This window comes from Oryctolagus cuniculus, chromosome 4 (assembly GCF_964237555.1).
Source record: "Oryctolagus cuniculus chromosome 4, mOryCun1.1, whole genome shotgun sequence".
NCBI classification, from domain to species: Eukaryota; Metazoa; Chordata; class Mammalia; order Lagomorpha; family Leporidae; genus Oryctolagus; species Oryctolagus cuniculus.
Window position 1 is genome coordinate 52,252,044 of NC_091435.1, and position 22,071 is coordinate 52,274,114.

At 39.9% G+C, this 22,071-nt stretch overlaps 1 protein-coding gene and 1 long non-coding RNA gene across 11 annotated transcripts in view; one reads left to right on the top strand and one right to left on the bottom strand.

Annotated features, from left to right (window-relative positions):
• EPHA6 (EPH receptor A6) overlaps positions 1–22,071 on the top strand; it is a 1,017,309-nt gene that overhangs the window by 975,256 nt on the left and 19,982 nt on the right. For all 9 annotated transcript variants that reach the window (XM_017347166.3, XM_051859383.2, XM_051859384.2 and 6 more), the window contains one exon: positions 4,635–4,784. In XM_017347166.3, the coding sequence (XP_017202655.3) occupies positions 4,635–4,784 (150 nt within the window). The remainder of the gene's footprint in view (positions 1–4,634; positions 4,785–22,071) is intronic.
• LOC103350570 (uncharacterized) overlaps positions 7,322–22,071 on the bottom strand; it is a 50,927-nt gene continuing 36,177 nt past the window's right edge. For both annotated transcript variants that reach the window (XR_011387816.1, XR_011387815.1), the window contains one exon: positions 7,322–7,554. This is a non-coding gene — a long non-coding RNA (uncharacterized lncRNA). The remainder of the gene's footprint in view (positions 7,555–22,071) is intronic.

Here is a 22,071-nt window from a genome sequence, read left to right on the forward strand (position 1 = left end):
CGTTGAGGAAAAATACCCTAGTGCATTATTTCTATCTATGACTCAAGATCATGGGCAAAAACATGTAGTGAGATTAACTCCCAAAAAGCGTAAGTCGGTGCATTCAGTTAAGAAGAAGAAGGACTGGGCTTCTGCACCTCCGCTAGTGGAGGAAATAGAAAGAGAGTGATAGTTTTATGGGCCTCTGCCTTTCTGCCTCATCTCGGAATTATATATGAAACTATATTCCTAGACAGCCTTGGAAAAGAAGATTTGAATGGAATGCTTGCTTCTCTCTATCACATATATGCTCAAAATTATTAGTTTGTGCAGCATCAGGTTCATGCTATCATGCATTTTTGTTAATTACAATCGTATTTCCTACTTTCAACTTTTGTCCCACTTTTTCCTATTTTTTTTTATTCCAGCTCACAATTTTTATTTCAAGATAATACTTGGAACAGAGTTTGAAATATCAGTGTACTGTTCATTTTGCAATGTTATTTGAACAAAATACTTGGAAAAATATTATGGCTTTTTAAAAGGATAGCGTATTTGTTTCCTAGGGTTTCCATAATAAAATACCATGGACTGGGTGGCTTCAGCAACATTTCTCCCAGTTCTGGAAGCCGGAAGTCCGGGACCAAGGTGTCAGCAGGCTTGGCTTCTCTTGAGGCCTCTCTGTGGCTGGTGGATGGCTGCCTCCTTCTGAGGATATCCTCACACAGCTTCACCTCTGTGCCCATACACCTTTTCCATCTTCTTATAAGGACTCCAGTCATGTTGGATTGTGGGCCTATCCTAGGGCTTCCTTTTACCTTAGTTAGCTTAAAAAAAAAAAAAAAAAAAAAAAACCTATCTCAAAATATAGTCACACTGGAGGTTAGAGGTTAGGGCATCCACATTTGAATGTAGGGGGACCACAATTCAGCTCACAACAGGTAGCAGTGCTATTAATCAAATACTCTGTAATATCTTCCCTTTGTGGAGAAAATAAAATCTTATGAAGGATAGTGATAGCATTATCATTGACATGTGATATCAAGTTATTTGAAAGAGGAATTTATGTGGCTCATTCACATGAAATAGGAGATATCATTTATAAGTGAATGAATATAAAATAATCGCTAACTCTGGGATTGGCCTATCTTAATAGAATTCACAAAGATTCAGCAAAGGAACAGCCTGGCAGACCAGCAGTTCACACTTCCACGCACTGTTTGTGGCCAAACAAAGAAAGATCCAGAGTCAGAAAGGCCTGTGGGACTGTGGCTCTTGCATCTATTCTGAGGTCTATCTATAGCTTTGGTCTTAATTTCCTGGAAATGTGGCTTCCATATTTGAAACAAATCTGAGTCTTGTGTGACATCAGTATGCAGAACCACAGAATGAGATACTTGAGCCACAAGCATACAAATAAAGGATGCTGTAATACCAGTGTGCAAATACAAGCAGGGATGTCCTTGCCCCCTCATAAAGACTATACCAATTGTTTTCAGAATATTTCTGTATATTTAGTTACATCATTTATACTGTTCTAGTTTCTGAATTTTTTTAATGCCTTGGATGAGGGCTGTTAAATTTAACAACTAAAAACATAGGTTGCCCAGGTATTGAAACCCAGGTATCGGGCCGGCGCTGTGGCTCAATAGGCTAATCCTCCGCCTTGCGGCGCCGGCACACCAGGTTCTAGTCCCGGTCGGGGTGCCAGATTCTGTCCCGGTTGCCCCTCTTCCAGGCCAGCTCTCTGCTGTGGCCAGGGAGTGCAGTGGAGGATGGTCCAAGTGCTTGGGCCCTGCACCTCATGGGAGACCAGGAGAAGCACATGGCTCCTGCCATTGGATCAGCGTGGTGCGCCGGCCGCAGCAGCCATTGGAGGGTGAACCAACAGCAAAGGAAGACCTTTCTCTCTGTCTCTCTCTCTCTCACTGTCCACTCTGCCTGTCAAAAAAAAAAAAAAAAAAAAAACACCCAGGTACCAAAAAACCTAATTCCTTTATGGCACATGCTTATTCTGAAAAGACACTTGTTATTTATCCAATGCTAATTGGCTGTGGCAGCCCAACTCTGAGTTCAGGAATAAATCCTGCAGCAGGCATTGGGTACAGCAGTTCAGATACCACTTGATACACCTTTGCTCCTTATCAGAATTCGCGGGTTTGAGCCCTGGCTCCACTTCCAAACTCAACTTCCTGTTAACGCTCTCCCTGGGAAGAAACAGGTAACAGCTCAAGTACCTGGGTTCCTGCCTCCCCGGAGGGAGACCCAGACTGAGTACCAGCATCTTAGCTTTAGTCTGGCCCAGCCCCAGAAACAGCATGCATTTGGGGAAGAAGCCAGCAGGTGGAAGATCTCTCTTTCGCTCTCTCTCTCTCTCTCTCTCATTCTCTCTGTCCCTCCACTCCCCTCCCCAACTCCTTTCAAATAAATGAAAAAAAAAATTTTAAAAGCATGAAACTTCTCCTTTTGCAGTTCCCTGGACTTCCACATCCTCTTCAGCTGCCATCACCAACTTTGTAAATTTAATTTCCAGGTCTTCATTTGGTACTGTCTTTAACTTCTACCCCAAAGCATAAAATATTCAGCGTTCAGGATCCCTTTCATTATGCTGCTGTGATACATGGCTGTAAACCCTCTGTGTCAAGAAACAAAAGTTCATTTCACTGAACTTTTCACCCACACTGAAGTATTTACATCTTTTTATTGATGCTTTATAATGCTACCTAAAGAGATGGTGAGGAGTCTTAGGCTCTACATCTCTCAATCCGGGACTCATTGACTCACTTGTTAAATCGAGGCCTGGGATTCAGTATTTTCCCCCAGGTTCTCACAATCCCATGCTACAAGTCTTTGAACTGAGTGTTCCATCAACGCTCTCATTTGCTTTGTGAAAACTAAATCTTTCCTATTTCAGATGGACCCCTTTACTCTTTTTTTAAAAGATTTATTTTATTTATTTGAAAGAGTTACAGAGAGAGGTAGAGACAGAGAGAGAGGTCTTCCATCCGCTGGTTCACTCCCCAGATGGCCGCAATGGCCGGACCTGTGCCAATCTGAAGCCAGGAGCCAGGAGCTTCTTTTGGGTCTCCCACGTGGGTGCAGGGGCCTATTAATTCTCATAGTACATACTCATAGTTAATTCTCTGTAATTGACAGAGATCCTACATGGGGAGTTAGTGCACAGTGACTCCTATTGTTGATTTAACAATTGACACTCTTATTTATGACATCAGTAATCACCCGAGGCTCTTGTCATGAGCTGCCAAGGCTATGGAAGCCTCTTGAGTCCACAAACTCCAACCCTATTTAGACAAGGCTATAATCAAAGTGGAAGTTCTCTCCTCCCTTCAGACAAAGGTACCTACTGGCCCGTTCTTTCCACTGGGATCTCTCTCACAGAGATCTTTCATTTAGGTCATTTTTTTCTTGCCACAGTGTCTTGGCTTTTCATACCTGAGAAATTCTCATGAACCCCTTTACTCTTAAAGTAAATAGTGTTTCAATTATTAAATGAGTAATAATTAGATTACTAACAGCTTCACTCTTAATTTAGGAGTTTGTTTAACCTCAATTCCTCAAGGTCCACACACTTTGTTTCTTTCTACTCCTATTCATCCTAACACTGGAATTTACACACATTGGGTAAGCAGATGATGTGACCATGAGAATGCTGATAAATAATTAAAAAATTAAAATTTATCCTGGGGGGTTCCTACTGTCAAAAATAACTCTTAGCAACCAAAGCCAACTCCGGTTTGAAAGGACGCCCGTCTGGGAGCAGCTCTTTGTTCTCTTCCGCCATCTAGTGGTGCCAAGGTTGCCCTCATCCTCTGAACTTGAAATTCCAAGCTGCTAAGACTTTAAAGATTATAAATCTAATGGATGAATGATTTTCTTCTTGTCATTGCAGTAAAAAAAGGATTTATAGAGTGTTTCAGTAATAAAATGTATAATAAATGTTAATAAAAGTTAAGTATAACAAAATGGCAGACTTTAATACTTGAACAGTATAGATTAAATTCGTGCAATTTAATCTCTTTAATATGTTCAAATGTTAACTTGAACACTGAAGAACAAAAATATAAAGTATCCTACAGTGGTTCAAAAAAGGTTATCCTTCTCAGGTGCTCTTTGTGTAGTGTTACAGAGTATTTAAATAAATGCAGTCATTGCAGATGAAAAGAAAATGAAATGCTGATAAAAAGTGAGTTGATAGAATGTCTCAGTTCTGTATTTAACCACTTTTCTTCAATTAAGTTAGAGCTTATTCTCATTATTATTTATAAATGCAATACAATGTTTAATGAGTGTTGAATGATACTTAGTTTTAATGTCCTATAATCTGGAACTTTCTTCAGATGGCATAATAGTGGGTTTAATTGTGTGAGTCTAAAGTAAAAATAAATTTCTCTGATGAATCAAAATATTTCTGAAGTGTGACTTATTTCCCATTAAAGTCTTTTTCACTGCATAACTATAGGAAAAATATTTCTGACACTTTAACAGTATTCTAGCTTTCGCTTTACTTTAACATAGAATGCCAATGCTATTATAAAGTATTTAGATCTTTCTAACAAAATATGTTTAATGGAAATACAAATTTATTTTTGAATAGAATTGTGAGGCAGCTGAGAAATCTCCAATTTGTTTTCCAGGGTGGGAAAATCCCTATACGGTGGACAGCCCCAGAAGCTATAGCCTACAGAAAATTCTCCTCGGCGAGTGATGCCTGGAGCTACGGCATTGTCATGTGGGAGGTCATGTCCTATGGAGAGAGACCCTACTGGGAAATGTCTAACCAAGACGTGAGTGCTGCTGATAGTTACAGTGTCATTTTGTGAACATAAACTCTGGAGCTTTGGGGAGGGAGGGAACAGGCCTTTTGTCCTCACTCAGGCTAGCCTTCATTTGCCTGAAAGTTGATTAGGGTCAGTGACTAAATGTGAGAAGCCAAAGAATCTCCCACTCTCTAATCTGTATTTGGTGTCATAGGAGCCTGCTGATGGGCTCTGTCAGGTGGGTGCCAGATCCGTCCCCCGCAGCTGACACTTCTACACTTGTACTAATGCAGCATCACTGTGCTTTTGCAATAGCCTTGAACACCAAGTAAGACAAAAGAAATGGCAATGTTTACCTTTCCTTTCTTTTGTACAATTCGATGCACCTGGTAAAGAACAAATTAATTTGGACTAGATATCACTTAGAGGGAAAAGAGTGAATGCTTTCAGGAAGTGTGTTATCAGTCTGTGTCAACCAGAATAGTTCTTTGGAGATACATGGCCATTTATGTAATGTTTTGATTCTGTTTTGCCTATACAAATTACCTTGGTGATTGATAATATTACAAAACAATCTAATTCACACATGGAACCTCTATGACCAATCCACATTGGTAGAAGCAGCAGTCAGAAGATATGAGTTCCCTAATAATGCAAACAAATGCACTGTCCCCTTCCTCATCTCAGAATTCAAGCTTTGTCTACTCACTTGCCTTCCTCAAAGTGTTTGATGGTTCCTGAGATAAGGATGTGGGAAATTACCTATAATGTGTTTCTGAATGTTCATAAATGCTAACAAAGGTTGTATACCTATAGATAATCCCTGAACATACAGAGAAGACAACTGTTGCCACTACGATTTCCCTTCTCCCAGTTAATCACTTGAGAAATCCCACAACCTTCAACTTACTATGCCATCTCAACCTCATATTGTCCGAGCAGTTTAAGGACTTTCTCAGAGAGAAAAATGTATGTTTTTCTAATGTGGGTATAGACAAGACTGGAGTCTAGATGGCCAGTCTAAGCTGTTGTTTCTACCTGCCACGTGTTGTTGCTTTAGAAGCTCAGCCTCACTTAGTCCTGTAAATGTCTGCTGATACTGCAGAAAATGCCAGGTCCAGAAACCCACGCAGCAGCAGGTTTGAGGTCAAACACACTGCTCAGTCATTGCTCTCCAGAACATATTGTCAAAACACAAAGCCAGCTTGGCTGGACATTTCAGAATTTGGCAGTAAGTACAAAGTGTGCTGTTTCTAGCCACCTCTGCCTCACCCTCAACAGTTAGACATTTGGGATCCAGGTTATTTACCTGGAGACTAATATTCTCTATGGAATTCTGCTGGAAGGATTTTACTGCCCTTCCCTGCCACCAGGCCTTGTTTGGAGCAATTCCTGAACACCTTTCCAGCTCTTCCTAAAACTGAATTCCAGAAGCAGAAATTTCATTCCCGATAAAAATTCATGTTTTTGGGTTTTTTCTTCTATTTTTTAACTAATTGAATAAGGTAATGAAAGCCCTGAATTCAGTCACCATAGCTCTTGTTCTTCTCTATATCCAAGGTAATTCTTGCCTACTTACCCTATTTTGATAAAAATTTGCTACTGGAACAAGTCTCCCAAATAAAATCCCCTCCAGAATACAAGATCCCGCTTGCTGCTCTGAAAAGTGCCCTCCTCAGATGATACCCCACTCAGTCTTCGTCTTAACCAGTCCCTTGACACATTGAAAATTTAAAAATTGCCGAAGTCAGAGCAGTAGCATACCTATATGAGTAAAAAGTGTCTGAGTGTTCACAAATGATGTATATTAATTTTCTCATTACATGCAAGTACTACTGTTCTAACAAATCCGTTTAAAAATATTTATCAGGTGTGCTCTCCATTCTGGGAACTAGGAATACAGCAGTGAACAAATGTTACACTCACAAGGGACAGGGAAGATTATCCAGTGCAATCACTTTATTTATTGGTCCTGAAATTGAGGCATAGGGAAGTGGCATGGTTTCCCTGAAATTGTGTAAGGAATGGTTGTCCGTGACCTTAGAAAAGAATTCTGATCAACTTCTAGAGAAACTCCTGGGCAAGGAGAAGAAAAGAGGGAATACTTGTGTCTTCCATGGGGGTTTGGCTGACAATCTTGCCCTCATGGAGCTGACTTCTAAGGGGAGGGAAGCAAACCATAAATGAAATAAATAAATAAATTCTATGGGAGGAGGGCAAGACAGGAAGATAAAGAATACTGGGGGTTTGATTTAAGTACCTATATGAATATATTATAAAATATATTCACAAAAGTCATTCCTTTATGGTCATAAAAGAAATAATGAGTCATTCTTATTAGAATAATCATTCTTAAAATAGGATTTGACAAGTAAACATAAAGAATACTTTCTTAGTTTTTCCTACTGCCTAGATTATCCTAGCACCTGAGGTACATTGTAACCATTGTAACCATTTAGTAACCATGACCATGGTTATGTAGACTGTACTTCAACTGTGAAAATCATTTAACTTTTCAAAGTACCTCAGTTCCTTGACGAAAAAATACAATAAGGGGACTGAGTTAGATGACTTTAATGTCCCTTTTTAATGATACCAATGTTACGATTTTATAATGTCAGAGAAAATAGTTAATACACTCTTCTCAACAAAGGAAAGATCCAAATTGTTCTTTTTGGAAGTTCAGAACTTTGCTGCTTCTCTTTGGAGGTGCCAGAATTGAGACAGGGCTTCCACAGTGCAGAACAGCTACAAGTGAAGACGTCAGATCACAAGACAGATTTTTAGGGAGCAGCTTCTGAAAAAAAAAAAAAAAAAGCAAATGTGTAGTTTTGAACCTAGACCACTATGTAAATTGTTCTGAATTGCTGCCTGCAGTAGTCCAGATTCTGTTGTCAGCCCCTCCCTTCCTGGACCTCCCACCCATTCTGGCCAGGTACCTTGATGATCTGTGTCCTAGATGACCATCTAGAGAGTGATTTCATCTATTGCACTTCATGTGGCCGCAGAGACTGTATCTAGAGGCAGGAGAAGCTGCTGCAGCCAGGAATGGACTTCTCACATGAAGCCCATGATCATTCCTTCAGGACTGCAGTGTCCACAGCACAAGGCTGAGCAATTGCTCCACCCTGAGCTTGGTGGGGTTTCCAAGCCCATGTGGGGCCTAAGTTGGTGCATGTCATGGTCTTTGTGTGGGTTATCAAAGAATATTCAAGCAAAAATCTGAGAATAGGGGAGGAAGAGACAAAAATAAAAGTAGTTTGGAGAGAAAAAAAAAAAGCTCAGTCTTGAGGTCTTCTGATTGATGCAAGACTAAAGGAAAGTAGTAAGAGCTGACATCTTTCACGTATCTCGTGAATATTTTTTGCTGCTGCAGTAGAGAGAGTTAAATTCTGTTTAACTTAACAGATTGGAAGTCAGCATATCTGTGACAGATCCTGTAACCAGAATTTCTGTTTGGAAGCAGAATTTTCTCAGCTGCTCTCTCCAACCACTGGCTATTCTCTATTTGTCCTGCGTGTCTTGTTTATATGGTTAAAGTATAGTCTTATTTTTCACTTTTTCCCACCAAGGTGCAGTTTAAATAAAGAAAGTAATGTGATAGCAAAAATTCTACTATATTCTGTTTGAATATTTTATATATTTTTACTACATTACCGTGTGTTTAACAAGGCTATGAGCACAGATCAAATGGAATGTTACCATGCTTCACGATTTTTATGGGAGTTTAGGAAATTCCAGATAGTTTTCATGAAATAGTGTCTCCATTCTACAGACTATGGCATATATTTTATTACAATGAACAATTCTGAATTTGCAGAATCTGCTTTGGTGAATAATATAACAAATTTCCCAAAGGTCACTGGTATTGTACATGAAGGAAAGGAAATGAGATAAAACAGACTGCACACAACTAGTAGCTAAAAGAACTAACAAAAAACAACATCAGTTGCCATCTAATTAGCCCTTCCACAGTTACCTATTAGTCTTGTCACAGTTACTGGACCAAGCATGCCTGTAAGGGAGTGATGGGTAATTCGAAAAACCAGTGCTCACTCTCAACACACTCTTTAGGTGGACAGATGAAGTTCTGGTACTTGCAAACCTTTACGCCCTCCCCACCCTCACTCCCACTATACACTCATCAAGAAGAGACTAGTGCCTTCTATATATATATGCATACACATTTATATGTATCTGTTGTGATAGAAACAACATTGTGTGAACATAGTTAAATCAACATGTATGCACATATATATGCATATGTGTAGAGAAAGAAAGCATACAGAGTATTATTCAGAATTCTTTTTTAATGTTTTATTTGTTTTTACTTACTTGAAAGATTGACAGAGTGAGAGAGAGAGAGAGAAAGAGAGAGAGAGATCAAATTTCCATCTATTGGTTTACTCCTCAAATACCTGTAACAGTTGGGGCTGGGATAGGCCAAAAACAGGAACCAAGAACTCCATCTGGGTCTCCTACATGGGTAGTAGGGACCTAAGTACTTGGGCTACCAACTGCTACCTCTCCGTACCTTAGCAGTAACCTAGATCAGAAGTGGAGTAGGGACTTGAACAGAGGCACTCCAAATACAGCAATGGATACAGCCCAAGCAGCACCTTAGCCAGTGCCAAATGTCTGTCCCTGCTCACTATACTTTCAATTACAAGTGACAGAAACCCAACCTAAACTAACAAAAAAAAAAAAAAAAAGGCAAATATTTCCAAACATAGTTTAGGGAATCATGCAGGATTCTTAGTGCTTCTTTAGGTTTTTGACCTCACTTCACCTAGTAGTAAATTTTTCTTTGCTGTATTAGTTAGACTAAGGGCTAGACATTCCATGTTAGCAACCTCAGCAGAATGAGATCTGTCTGTAAAATTTATTTACCAGTCCCAGAGAACACTGTAGCTGGCCTACCCAATTGTGCACCAAAAGCATGCCAGAGAAATGAATACTGTGATTGGCCCAGCTAGGTTCATGTGCCAGTCTGTGCATTCCAAGGTGGATGGAGCACTTCGATTGGCAGTTCCCCCACAGTCAGAGCACATGAGCAAGGAATTCCCCCAAAGGAATGCAGTCATACTTACAGAAGGTGTATTACATTTTCCCTTTTAGGTATACATCATTTTCTGGGGCAGAATTATTTATTGAAGTGTCATATGGCACCAAAACATTAACAGTGTGCATGGTTATAGTCTAATGAAGCTGCAGATTATATTGGAAAGGCCAGTAGTACTATAGGGTCTTGCAGAATTATTTACATTTGGGCCAGATAAATCTGTCCTGTGCCTTGTAGAATATTTTGCAGGATCCCCAGCCTCTACGCACTAGCTGCCAATAGCACTCTCCCAGTTGTGACAACCAAAAATGTCTCCAGGTATTGCTCAGTTGGAGATAAGGACAAAATCACCCACAGTTAAGAGTCACTGCTTTATAAACTAGAAAGGTCTAGGTTCAAATCCCAGCTCCACAAGTCACTAGCCGCATATTAGGCAGATGGATTAAGCTTTTTATAATAGTATCAGGGTTCAAAATGCCCAGCTGCAGAGGTGAGCATTTAGCCTAACGGTTAAGATGACAGTTGAGACACCTGCATCCCACAGCAGAGTACCTGGGTTCACCTTCTGGCTTTGACTTCTGACTCCAGGTTCCTGCTAAGGCAGACCCTAGCAGGCAGTGGTGATGACCCAGATAATTGAGTTCCTGCCACCAATCAGGAAGACCTATATTGCATTACCTGCCTCTGGCTTTAGTCCTGGCCACTGCAGGCATTTGGAGAGTGAATCAGTGGATTTAAGCTATTTATCTTTCCATCTCTCTACTTCTCAAATTAAAAAAAAAAAAAGCATAAATAAACAAAACTCTATTGCAGTGTTTAAAAGATTTAGGGATAATGTATGTAAAGCACCTGGTACTTAGAAGATGTTTAATTAATGAGTAACAATAATAGCTTGTATTTTCTAAGCTTATTATGAGCCAAGCATTTTGATCTTCAAAATAATTCTCTGAAGTAGATACTATTATTACTCTCATGTCCAGATTACAAAGCTGAGACTTAGAAGGTATCAGTAACTTACTCAAGGTTACAAAGCTGTTGAATGGTGTAAACGAAGTTCAAGCCCCTGTTTACTTCCAAGTTATGCTTTCACCACTAGGCTATACTGTAGAAGTCTAATTTTCAAAGCAGCTTCACAAAAATCTACTTGATGAGATCAGAACATTTTCAATTGTGCATGCCGCTGTATTTTAAGGGAAGCATTGTCATTGTTTTCTATTAGCAAAAGAAATGGATTGACTCAAGGCTGTTTAGGTTGTTTAGAAATAGAAATCTTTTTATCTTATACTTTTAACATATTTAATCAGATTCTAATGATTGATGTAGGTAGCCCATTACCAAAACACTCCATGGGCACAATTGCAGGTGCATGGCTCCTTGCTGTTTTCTAGTGTATGAAGGTTTTTGTTTTTTTCCTTTTCTTATAAGGTATTCCAGGGTAATGTTTTGTATTATTTTCATCCAGGTTCAAAATAATTGTTATTTACCACATAATGGGAGCACGTTGTAATGCCAGAGCCACATAAGCTCCAAGGATGACACCAAGGGCACTGCAGCTCTTTCCTCCAGCACTTACACCGTGTAATGTGCCTCACAGAAGAAAGTGGAAGCAAAACATGAACAGCAGGCAACATTAGATAACCAAATCCCCACAGAGCTAATATGTGGGGGAAAAACCAGCAGCACTAACATGAGAAGCAACTTAGCTCGAGCTAATGATCTGAATGCAAGACTGGAGTCTTGGGTTTTGTTTCATTTTGTTTTTTCTCCCCCTGACCTGATGCTGTTTAAAAGATTTTTTTTTGTCATCTAGAAGCAGTTTGAAACCCAAATGTCTCCTGAGTGTGGCATCATTTAGGCATATGCTCCTAAGGTAGTTCAGTTTCCTAAACAAATAGCCACTCTCAGGGAGCATGTCATTTGAAGCTTACTAGAAAACAGTGCAGCCTCAGTGTTTTTGTTTTCGGGAGTTTTTTTTTTTTTTTCTTCCTTTCTTTCCACAACCTTTTATGTAATAACGAGTTTTGCTTTAGGTTACTTTCTAAAGCTTACCTGAGATGAGGAGGGCCGGGATGCAGTTTAGCTTTAAGGTTTTGTTTTTATGGGCAATGTGGTTGGTAACCACCTTTTGACCTCATCTGAATGGTCCCTTTTTTTTCAGAATTTAAGAAGAATGAAGATAACCTTTTTCCTGTATTTCTCGTTTGTCCTCATAATTCTCTAACCTTTCTTAGTTATGGGTTAGTGTTTTAGCCAAGAAGAATGGATATGTAGAATCCACTTACCTAGAAATGCAGTGTGATTTTATGACTCAGAGAGTCCAGTCATTTCCAATTTTTGTCTCTGATTAGATTTCCCAAACTCTACTTTATTATGTAATGGTCCTTGTGTAATGATCTGTATAAGATACAGTAAATTGCTAAAAGCCCATTCCTATTATTTCAGCCTTCCGTATTACAGAGGGAATTTTTGCATTGATTTGAATATGTATTCTACCAAAGCAATTTTCAAAACGGCCTTCCTCCTCTCAGTTTTTCAGTAATTCTTACTATGGGTACACAGGCAATAGCAGCATTTTAATTAAATATATACTAATTACACTAGCATGATGTATGTCTACTACAGAGGCAAGAGTAATAAAGAATATTACAAGATGCAATCAATCACCAACATAAATAATTCAAAGAATAATGTCCCAAGTAAAGGAAACCAGTAACCAATGTGCTACTACCAAAGTGTAATTTTCAAAGGAATTTTTTAAATAAATGACCACAAAACTAGAAAATGTATGCATAATAGTAATGTTTCATAAAGAAAATTACTTAATTTTGCCTTCAAGTTCTATTTAGAATAAGTATATTAACTATCTTTAGCTTCTATGATTTTTATTCACTTCTGTTTTATTTGGAGCACTTACAAGGATAGCATCTTAAAATCCCCTTCTTTTGAACCATAAGCCATTTTCCCATAGCTTTTATATATTTGTAGTGAACCTGGAAATGTATTATTTGCCTAATATCTTTTTAAAGTAAAAATGATGTATCTTTGAAGAATTATTTGTTAGGTGGTTATTTTTCCCCCAGAGAATACTTAGAAAAATGGCCTTGAGTTTTAAGAAGACTAGTTTCTTAAAAAATAAAATGGTTTCATAGATTTGGAATGCAACTTTAGTTTCAAAAAAGTATAATTGTTGTAGGAAAGTGACATTGAAAGCAGTAATCATAGTGTTCAAATCTTCCACTTTTCACTTACAAAGTTATAAGTTTACAAGGTTCTGTCAGAATTTTTTTAAAAATATATTTATAGATTTTATTTGAAAAGCAGAGAGATGAAGAAAGAGGAAGAGAAAAAGAAGGGGAGAGATAGAGAGAGATATTTCATCCACTGGTTCACTCCTCAAATTCCTGCAAAAACTGAAGCTGAGTCAAGCAGAAGCCAGAAACCTGGAACTCCATCCAATTTTCCCATGAGGATGACAGGGGCCCAGGGGCTTGAGTCATCACCTGTTGCCTCCCAAGATACATTAGCAGCAAGCAGCAGCAGAATAGCCAGGACTTGAACTGACACTTCAACATGGGATGCGGGCATCCCCGAGAGCAGCTTAGCCTGCTGCACCACACGCCCACCCCCTACCCCCATCTAGACCTTTGTCTCCCACAGAGCTCCATCTGAGCACTTGGCGCTCTGTGGGAAACAGTAATTTCACAGAGGCCAAATCTTTTTTTAAAGATTTATTATTATTAATTTGAAATGTAGAGTTATATATAGACGCACACACATACATACATACATACACACACACACACACACACACACACAACAGAGAGAGAGAGAAAGAGAATCTTCTATCTTCTGGTTCACTCCCCAAATAGCCACAATGGCCAGCGCTGGTCCAAGCCAAAGCCGGGAGCCTGGAATTCCCTCTGGGCCTCCCATGTTGATGGCAGAGACCCAAGTACTTGGGCCATCATCCACTACTCTCCCTGGCACATTAGCAGGGAGCTGGATGTGAAGCTCTTATGGGACTCAAACTGGTGCTCATTTGGGATGCCAGCATTGCACATGCTGCATCACAACACCAGCCAAATCTTGTGGAACTTAAATTTGTGGAATTCACTCTGTGTATCTCTTTCAAATAAATAAATGAATCTTTTTTTAAGATTTTATTTATTTGAAAGCCAGAGTTACAGAGAGAGGTAGAGACAGAGAGAGAGGTCTTCCATCCACTGGTTCACTCCCCAGATGGCTGCAACAGCCGGAGCTGCACTGATACAGTGTCGGGAGCCAGGAGCTTCTTCTGGGTCTCCCACATGGGTGCAGGGGCCCAAGGACTTGGGCCATCTTCTTCTGCTTCCCCAGGCCGTAGCAGAGGGCTGGATTGGAAGTGGAGCAGCCAGGTCTTGAACCAGCGCCCATATAGGATGCCCGCACTTTAGGCCAGGGCTTTAACCCACTGCGCCACAGCGTTGGCCCCTAAATAAATGAATCTTTAAGACATGCACGGAACTCGGATCTAGAGATGTTACTGAAATTCCCACAGATTAAGTTTTCTGTTTCAGTGATTGTAGAAATGAAGCTTTTTGAGGTGAAAAGCGTGATTGCAGGCAGAGTCCAGCCCTCATTTCTTTAAGAAGAGACAGACACTTGCTCAATGCCGGAGCTTGTCAGTGACAGCTTGGGACTTCTTTGCAGTTGAGACAACTCCCTCACAGATACTTCTCCAACGGCTTACAAGCTGAGCCATCATTACATAATAGCTGTTAGTTATCTCAGTGTCAAGAAGTATGACTTTCAACTGCTAGGGATGAAGTTTTTTCCAAACAATAAATCATGTCACTGACAACCTTTAACTTAGGAGAATCCTGTACTTCCTGTTGTTCCCCATTTCACCCACTCTCTCAGCAATCTGAAAGATAGAGACCTACTGAGGGACAGACCCTATTTATTGCATAAGGGCCCTTGACATTCTGTTCTGAGTTCTCACAGTAAGTGTTGGGTTTAAAGAAAGTTCTTATCTTAAAGTTGAAAAGGAAATTGTGGGCTAAATAACAAAGTAGCTTTTGAAAGAGTTTTCATTCTGTATCTTATTATCACCCTATCCTCATTTTCCATTCATGTTTTTCATGAATATACAGTTTCATTTGAGTCTCAATTCCTTTTAATTGTATTATAAATACTATATATTGGAAAACATGAAACAGGAAAGTGAATATGTTTGTGTTACTTATAACCATCACTCTCTCTTTCTCTCTCTCACCCCCTACATAGACTCAAAATTTATATTGCACATCAGCAAAATACATTACTAGTGTTTGCCATGTTATTATGACTCTAAATATCCTAATCTGTGGAAGCAATTTTTATCACAAAAAGTAAGTGCTTACTGGTACCCTCTGCTTCATCTGCTTCCTTCTATATGAAATTTTAGGTTTTGCACAAAGCTATGATAAATATTTACAAGCAGAATAATAATAATTTCACATTTCATTATTAGTATACATTTCAGTCACTGCTAAATTTTTGAAACAGCCTTTTTTGAAACAAAGTATGAATAACAATTTAATATGCATCTCTTTTGGAGATACTTAGCAGTCTTATAAAAATGTGATACCCTGCACCACCCAGGCAGTCCATGTTCAAAGCTATTGTTCAGGAATATCTCAGCATCTTCATATTGACTGTCTAATCTTTGTTTGCCTTATTTAATAAAAGATGCACATTGCCTGCTTTGATTCAAAAACCATCAACACAATTGGAAAACTCATCAGATTTAGCAAGAGCAGAGCAGTCTGCTACGTCCCCTAGTTGAGCCTTATGTTGATTCTACACTGTTAAAAATTGCAGTATCGATGACAAGGAACCAGGATGGTCTATTTAAAATAACCACCCAAGTTTTCGATAATAATTTGACAGAATCTAATTCCTCCCACCTCTGCATAGAAATTCTCATCTCAGCTACTTTCATATTTTCTCACTTTATTTTAATTTTCTTCTTACATTTTTAAATAAGGGTATAGCCCTGTATAATGCTTCTCCCAAAGGATGACAGCCTACGAATATCATAAATCCAAACTGTTGCAAAATTCTCTCTAGTTAATTATCACCCCTTCATCTCCTAAAACAACAAACCTCAATTAGTCTCCTAGACAAAGCACCCCATATGCTACTCCCTGTCAGTCCTGAATTAAGGAATCACTAAGTACCTGTAAAGTAAAACTTTCCACAAAGGAAATGGTTATGAAGATGAATTTTAATGTAAATTTTCTCAAGCTATTCCTAAACAAGAGGATCCTTCAAAAAGTTGGTGAAAATGGAATTAAAAGTTAAGTTTATTTTTGGTGCAAGAACTTTTTTGAAATGCATGCATAGTTTTTTCATAAGATGTATTTTCCACAAATTTCCAAGACCCCCATACATGTTTCATAAATCCCATATCTGACAACTGGAGCTCCGTCCTTTGCTTGACAAGGCCTCGTGCTAGATGCATAGAACACGTGGCAAGAAGGAACCCTCTTGCAGAGATCAGCTCCCCAGCTGAGAGACTGTGCTTGGAACCAACATAGAAAAGGGCAAAAGGGGGCACAGCCAGAGGTGAGGACACAGAATTGCCTATGTCAGCATCCCTTCCCAGTAGGATTGCTTTCCTTGTACTGTGATGGGTGAAGGGTAAACAAGACCAAGATACCCGTGATCACAGTGATCAAAATTTAAAATAAGTCACTTAGAGAGAGGATGACAAATGCAGCAGATGAAAATACGTGAAGGTGGCATGTGATTAGGTTAAGTTTGAATATGAGGAAAGGCAGAGACTCAATTGTTTTCCTGACCATTGATTTGAGTCACTGGAAGAATGTTGGTACCCTTTGCAGAGGTCAGAAATCACAAAGGAGTAGGAGGTTGAACTTTTAACAAAGTAAATCCAAGGCATCTTTATGAAATGATAAGTTCTATAGGTTATGAATATAGAAATCTGCATGGGGGGTGGCACTGTGGCGTAGCAGGTAAAGCCACTGCCTGCAGTGCCAGCATCCCATATGGGCACTGGTTCGAAACCCAGCTGCTCCACTTCCCATCCAGCTGTTTGCTATGGCCTAGGAAAGCAGTAGAAGATGGCCCAAGTCCTTGGGCCCCTGCACCTGTGTGGAAGACCCAGAAGTCGCTCCTGGCTCCTGACTTCGGATCAGCACAGCTCCGGCCACTGCAGCCAACTGGGGAGTGAACCAGCAGATAGACGATCTCTTTCTGCTTCTCCTTCTCTCTCTCTGTAACTCTGATTTTCAAATAAATAAATAAATCTTAAAAAAAAAAAAGAAAGAAACCTGCATAGAAAACTGAACTAAAACTGCAGATCTGGCTGTCATAACGAGATAGGTGATGGTGAGTGCATGGGGTATGCCAGAGTACAAAAGCAGGCTCAGGAACTAAGTATGAGGGAATTAGTTGAGTGTGGCTCAAGACTCAGTATCCACTTTCTCTATCACTGCTGTGATTCAGAGGCTACCATCATGACAACATAGTCTGTTCTTCAGGGAATTATTTGCTATATGATTTTTAAGGAAAGATTTATTTACTTGAAAGGCAAAGTGACAGAAAGGGAAAAGACAGAGTGAGATATTTTAGCTACTGGTTCACTCCCCAAATGCCCACAATACCTGGCGCTGGGCCAGGCCAAAGCCAGGAGTCAGGAACTCCATCTGGGCCTCTCATGTGAGTGGTAGCAAACCAAGTACTTGGATATCATTCACTGCCTTCCATTGCATTAGGAGAAAGCTGGATTGGAAGTAGAGTGGCAGGAACTTGAACCAGCACTCCAGTGTGGGATGCAGGCATTCCAAGCAGCAATATAACCCACTGTGCTCCCATGCCTGCCCTTTGTTATGTGATTTTGACCAAATCATTCATCAGTTTGAGCTTTAGTTTTCTTACCTATAAAATATGCATACCTATACCCACATAATGAGATATTTTAAGACCTAAATAAGGTAGGCTGTGCTAAAATACCTAACTCAGAAATCAGCATATAATAAGCTGTCAATGGTGAATCTGAAAGCAGGAAGGTCATAGAAAATTGGACTTGTCACCACCCTGGCACCCAAATTAGTTCTTCTGCATCATCTGTTATTACCAGGTGACCAACCTAAAAACCTAAAAGTTGTTCTTGTCTCCTCCCTTTACTGCCACATCTGATCTCACTGCAGACATGTGTTTTTGTCAAATCAGTTCACTTTTTGTTTACCACAACCATTGCCTCCACTGAGACCATCGTGATCTATGAACTGGATCAGCACAAACCTCCTTCTTGGTGTTTTTGTCCATCCAGTGAGCTCTCCACACTGCCACTAGAATGATCGTTCCTAAAAGGCAAATCTAATGTACTGTGCTGGGTAAAATCCTTTCTCCCTTTGCATGAAGTCTAAAATCATAGTGTGTAAAATCATTTATAATCTCAAAAAAAAAACTTTGTTAGTCAACCCTCCAAACTTCAGGTCTCTGAAGACATTATTTTAGCCACAGAACTCTACTTTCTTCCAAGTAACATCTCTTCAGTTCATCCACTTGACCCTGCGACCTTCCACATGCTCTTTAAGCTTCAGTTCACTTCCTCTAGGAAGCTTTCCTGAGGCTGGGGTAGCTCCTCCCACATGCTCCCTAGGCACCCTGTTCTGAGTGATACTCACCATACTCATAATCCTTGACCTCCCTCACTAGATTTCACAAACACATTGCCTAGAGATGAAGATGTGTCATACTCATTATGTTATTGCCTGTACGTGAAATGGCCAATAGTATACTTTGTGATTAATATAGTTTAGATAAATACATTAAAATCTATTAAATATATATATCCTTTAAGCAATTTTATGGATTATACTGCTTAAATTGCTTCTTGGACTACCTTTTAAGCCTTTCAAAACAAAGAAATATACCTTTTAAATTAAAGAGAAATAGGGATAATAACTACCACATTGTGTAATTTTAAGCAGTAAATAAAGGAAAATATGTGAATCAGCTAACACATGGTAAATACTCAGTAAATGCAAGTATTTTTTTTCTCAGAATAAGAGAGGTCTTCAAAACATTTATGGAAAACACATTCATTATCTTATAACTGCATTTTTCATGAACTTTTTGAAGTACCTTCATATAATCTCACTTGTGACCTATTTTATTTCATGCATCCATAATTAGATGATGGTGACAAGTTGACTATTCAGCGCTCCTAAATTGAAATTTCGAAGTTGTTCTTTAATGGAATTCTATCATGTTTTTTTCTAGTTGCTTCTCTAAGCTATCCACAGTAATTTTGATGTATGAGTGTAGTATAAGCATTTTTACACAATCCTGTTTTACTAATATGTATAACAAAATGTCATAGCATTCAAGACTTGTTGGAAACAAGAGTAGTCAGAAAACAGGGGCCAGAGTTGAGATGCAGCAAGTTAAGCTGCCACGTGCGACACTGACATCCCACTTCCAAGTACCTGTTCCTGTCCTGCTGCCCTGCTTCTGATCCAGCTTTCAGCTAATGCAAGTGGGAAGGCAGCAGAAGGCCTAAGTAATTCAGTGCCTGCCAAGGCAGCAAAAGAAGATTAGATTTCCACCACCCATGTGGGAGACCAGGATGGAGTTCCTGGCTCCTGGCTCTGGCCTAGCACAGATATGGTGTTGCATATCTCTGTCTGGTTCTTTCTCTCTCTCCCTTCTGTCACTTAGACTTTTGAAAAAATAAATAATTTTTTAAGCTTTTATTTATTTATTTGAGAGGTAGAGTTACAGACAGTGAGAGGGAGAGACAGAGAGAAAGGTCTTCCTTCCGTTGGTTCACTCCCCAAATGGCCTCAACCTGAAGCCAGGTGCTTCTTCCTGGTCTCCTGTGTGCCTGAAGGGGCCCAAGGACTTGGGCCATCTTCCACTGCTTTCCCAGGCCACAGCAGAGAGCTGGACTGGAAGAGGAGCAGCCGGGACTCGAACCGGAGCCCATAAGGGATGCCAGTGCCGCAGGCAGATGATTGACCTATGGTGCTGGCCCCAATAAGTTGTTTAATAAAAGGTATCAGAAAACAGGTGAGAAGGAGTGGGAAGTTGGCCTAGCAGTAATGATGCTGCTTGGGACTCTGGCTTCCCATATCAGGGTGCTTAGGTTTCAGTCCCAGCTCTGTCCCATATTCCAGCTTCTTGCTAAGCCACATCCTGAGAGGCGGCAGTGATTGCTCAAGTAGCTGGGTCCTTGACACCCACATGAGAGACCTGGATTGAGTCCCTGGGTTCCAGCTTCATCTTGACCCAGCCCTGGCTGTTGTGGGCATTTGAAGAGTGAGCCAGCAAATGAAAGATCTCTGTTTTGCCTGTCTGTCTCTCTTTATCTCCCTCAGTAACAAATCAGCTTGAAAAACATGAGAGCAAAATCATGTGGAATAATGGAATACAAAATGAATAGAAAAAGCTGATATTCTGGGCCGGCGCAGCGTCTCACTAGGTTAATCCTCCGCCTGGGGCACTAGCACCCCGGATTCTAGTCCCGGTTGGGGCGCCAGATTCTGTCCCGGTTGCTCCACTTCCAGTCCAGCTCTCTGCTGTGGCCCAGGAAGGCAGTGGAGATGGCCCAAGTGCTTGGGCCCTGCACCGGCATGGGAGACCAGGAGGAAGCACCTGACTCCTGGCTTCAGATTGGCACAGCACTAGCCACACCGGCCATAGCAGCAGCCATTTGGGAGGTAAACCAACAGAAGGAAGACCTTTCTCTCTGTCTCTCTCTCTCTCTCTCACTGTATAACTGCCTGTCAAAAAAAAAAGAAAAAAGAAAAAACTAATATTCTGACAAGTTAAAATGTGCTGTTCAAAGAGACACTGGTAGGATTGTGAGAAATAATCTATTACTAAAAAAGTTAAAACTTTGCAAACAGGATCCTAAAGACATATTAATGCTCAATTTTTTTTAACAGGCAGAGTTAGACAGTGAGAGAGACAGAGAGAAAGGTCTTCCTTCCGTTGGTTCACCCCCCAAATGGCTGCTACAGCCAAAACTACACCAATCCGAAGCCAGGAGACACCAGCCCAACAGCCTAGATCTTCCATTTTTTGTTTTTTACAAACTGCATCTAACATAAATTCAGAATATTTTATACTTATGTTAAATAGTGTCTATTGTGAAAAACTGAAGTGAGAGTCACTGTTTTGTTTTTAAGTAGAGAAAATGGGGCTGGTGCTGTGGCACATCAGGTTAAGCTGCTGCCTGGCCAGCATCCAACATGGGTGCTGGTTCAGATCCTTCCTGCTCCACTTCCAATCCAGCTGCCTGCTAATGCACCTGGGGAAGCAGCAGAGGAGGTCGCAAATGCTTTGACACCCGTACCCACATAAGAGCCTTGGAAGAAACTCCAGGCTCCTGGCTTCAGCCTGGCTCAGCCCTGGCCGTTGAGGAGTCAACCAGTGGATGGAAGATCTCTCTCTGTTTCAGCCTCTGCTTCTGCCTCTCTGTAACTCTGCCTTTCAAATAAATCTTTAAAAAAAAAAAAAAAAAAAAAAAAAAAACAGAAAATGTATAGATTGTGCTGCAGTAGAGTTCTTTCTGTGTTGTTGATATTAATGATTGCATTTTTATATTTCTGTTGTTAGAATGGGGTGTGGGTGAGACTGAAATATGCCTATCTTCTTATCAGTTTTTCTCCCAAAGAAATGTTTATTTAAGGAATACAAAGATAAATACAACGTTAGGAACATAGTGATTTCTCCCATGGTACATGCACTCCCACCCATACTCCCACCTCTCTTCCTCCTCCCTCTCCTAGTCCAAGCCTTATTTTTTACTAAGATCTATTTTAGTTAAATTTATAGAGAGAAGATTACCTCTATACTAAGTAAATAGTTCAAAAATTAAAAAAAAAAAACTGTTCCTCAGAAGTCAAGAAGTCATTGCTTCTCAAATGTCAATTTCATTTCTACAGATTTCCTTTTAGGTGCTCTATTAATTATCACAGGTCAGGGAAAACATGGTATTTGTTCCTTTGTGACTGGCTTTTTTCACTAAGTATGATGTTTTCCAGTTTCATCTATTTTGTTGCAAATGACCAGATTTCATATTTGTTTGTTTTACCATTGTACAGTATTTCATGATGCACATATCCCATAATTTCTTTATCCAGTCTTCAGTTGATGGGCATCTGAGTTGATTCCATGTCTTAGCTATTACTGATTGATCTGCATTAAACATGGGGTACATTTAACTCTTTCATATACTGATTTCTTTTCCCTTGT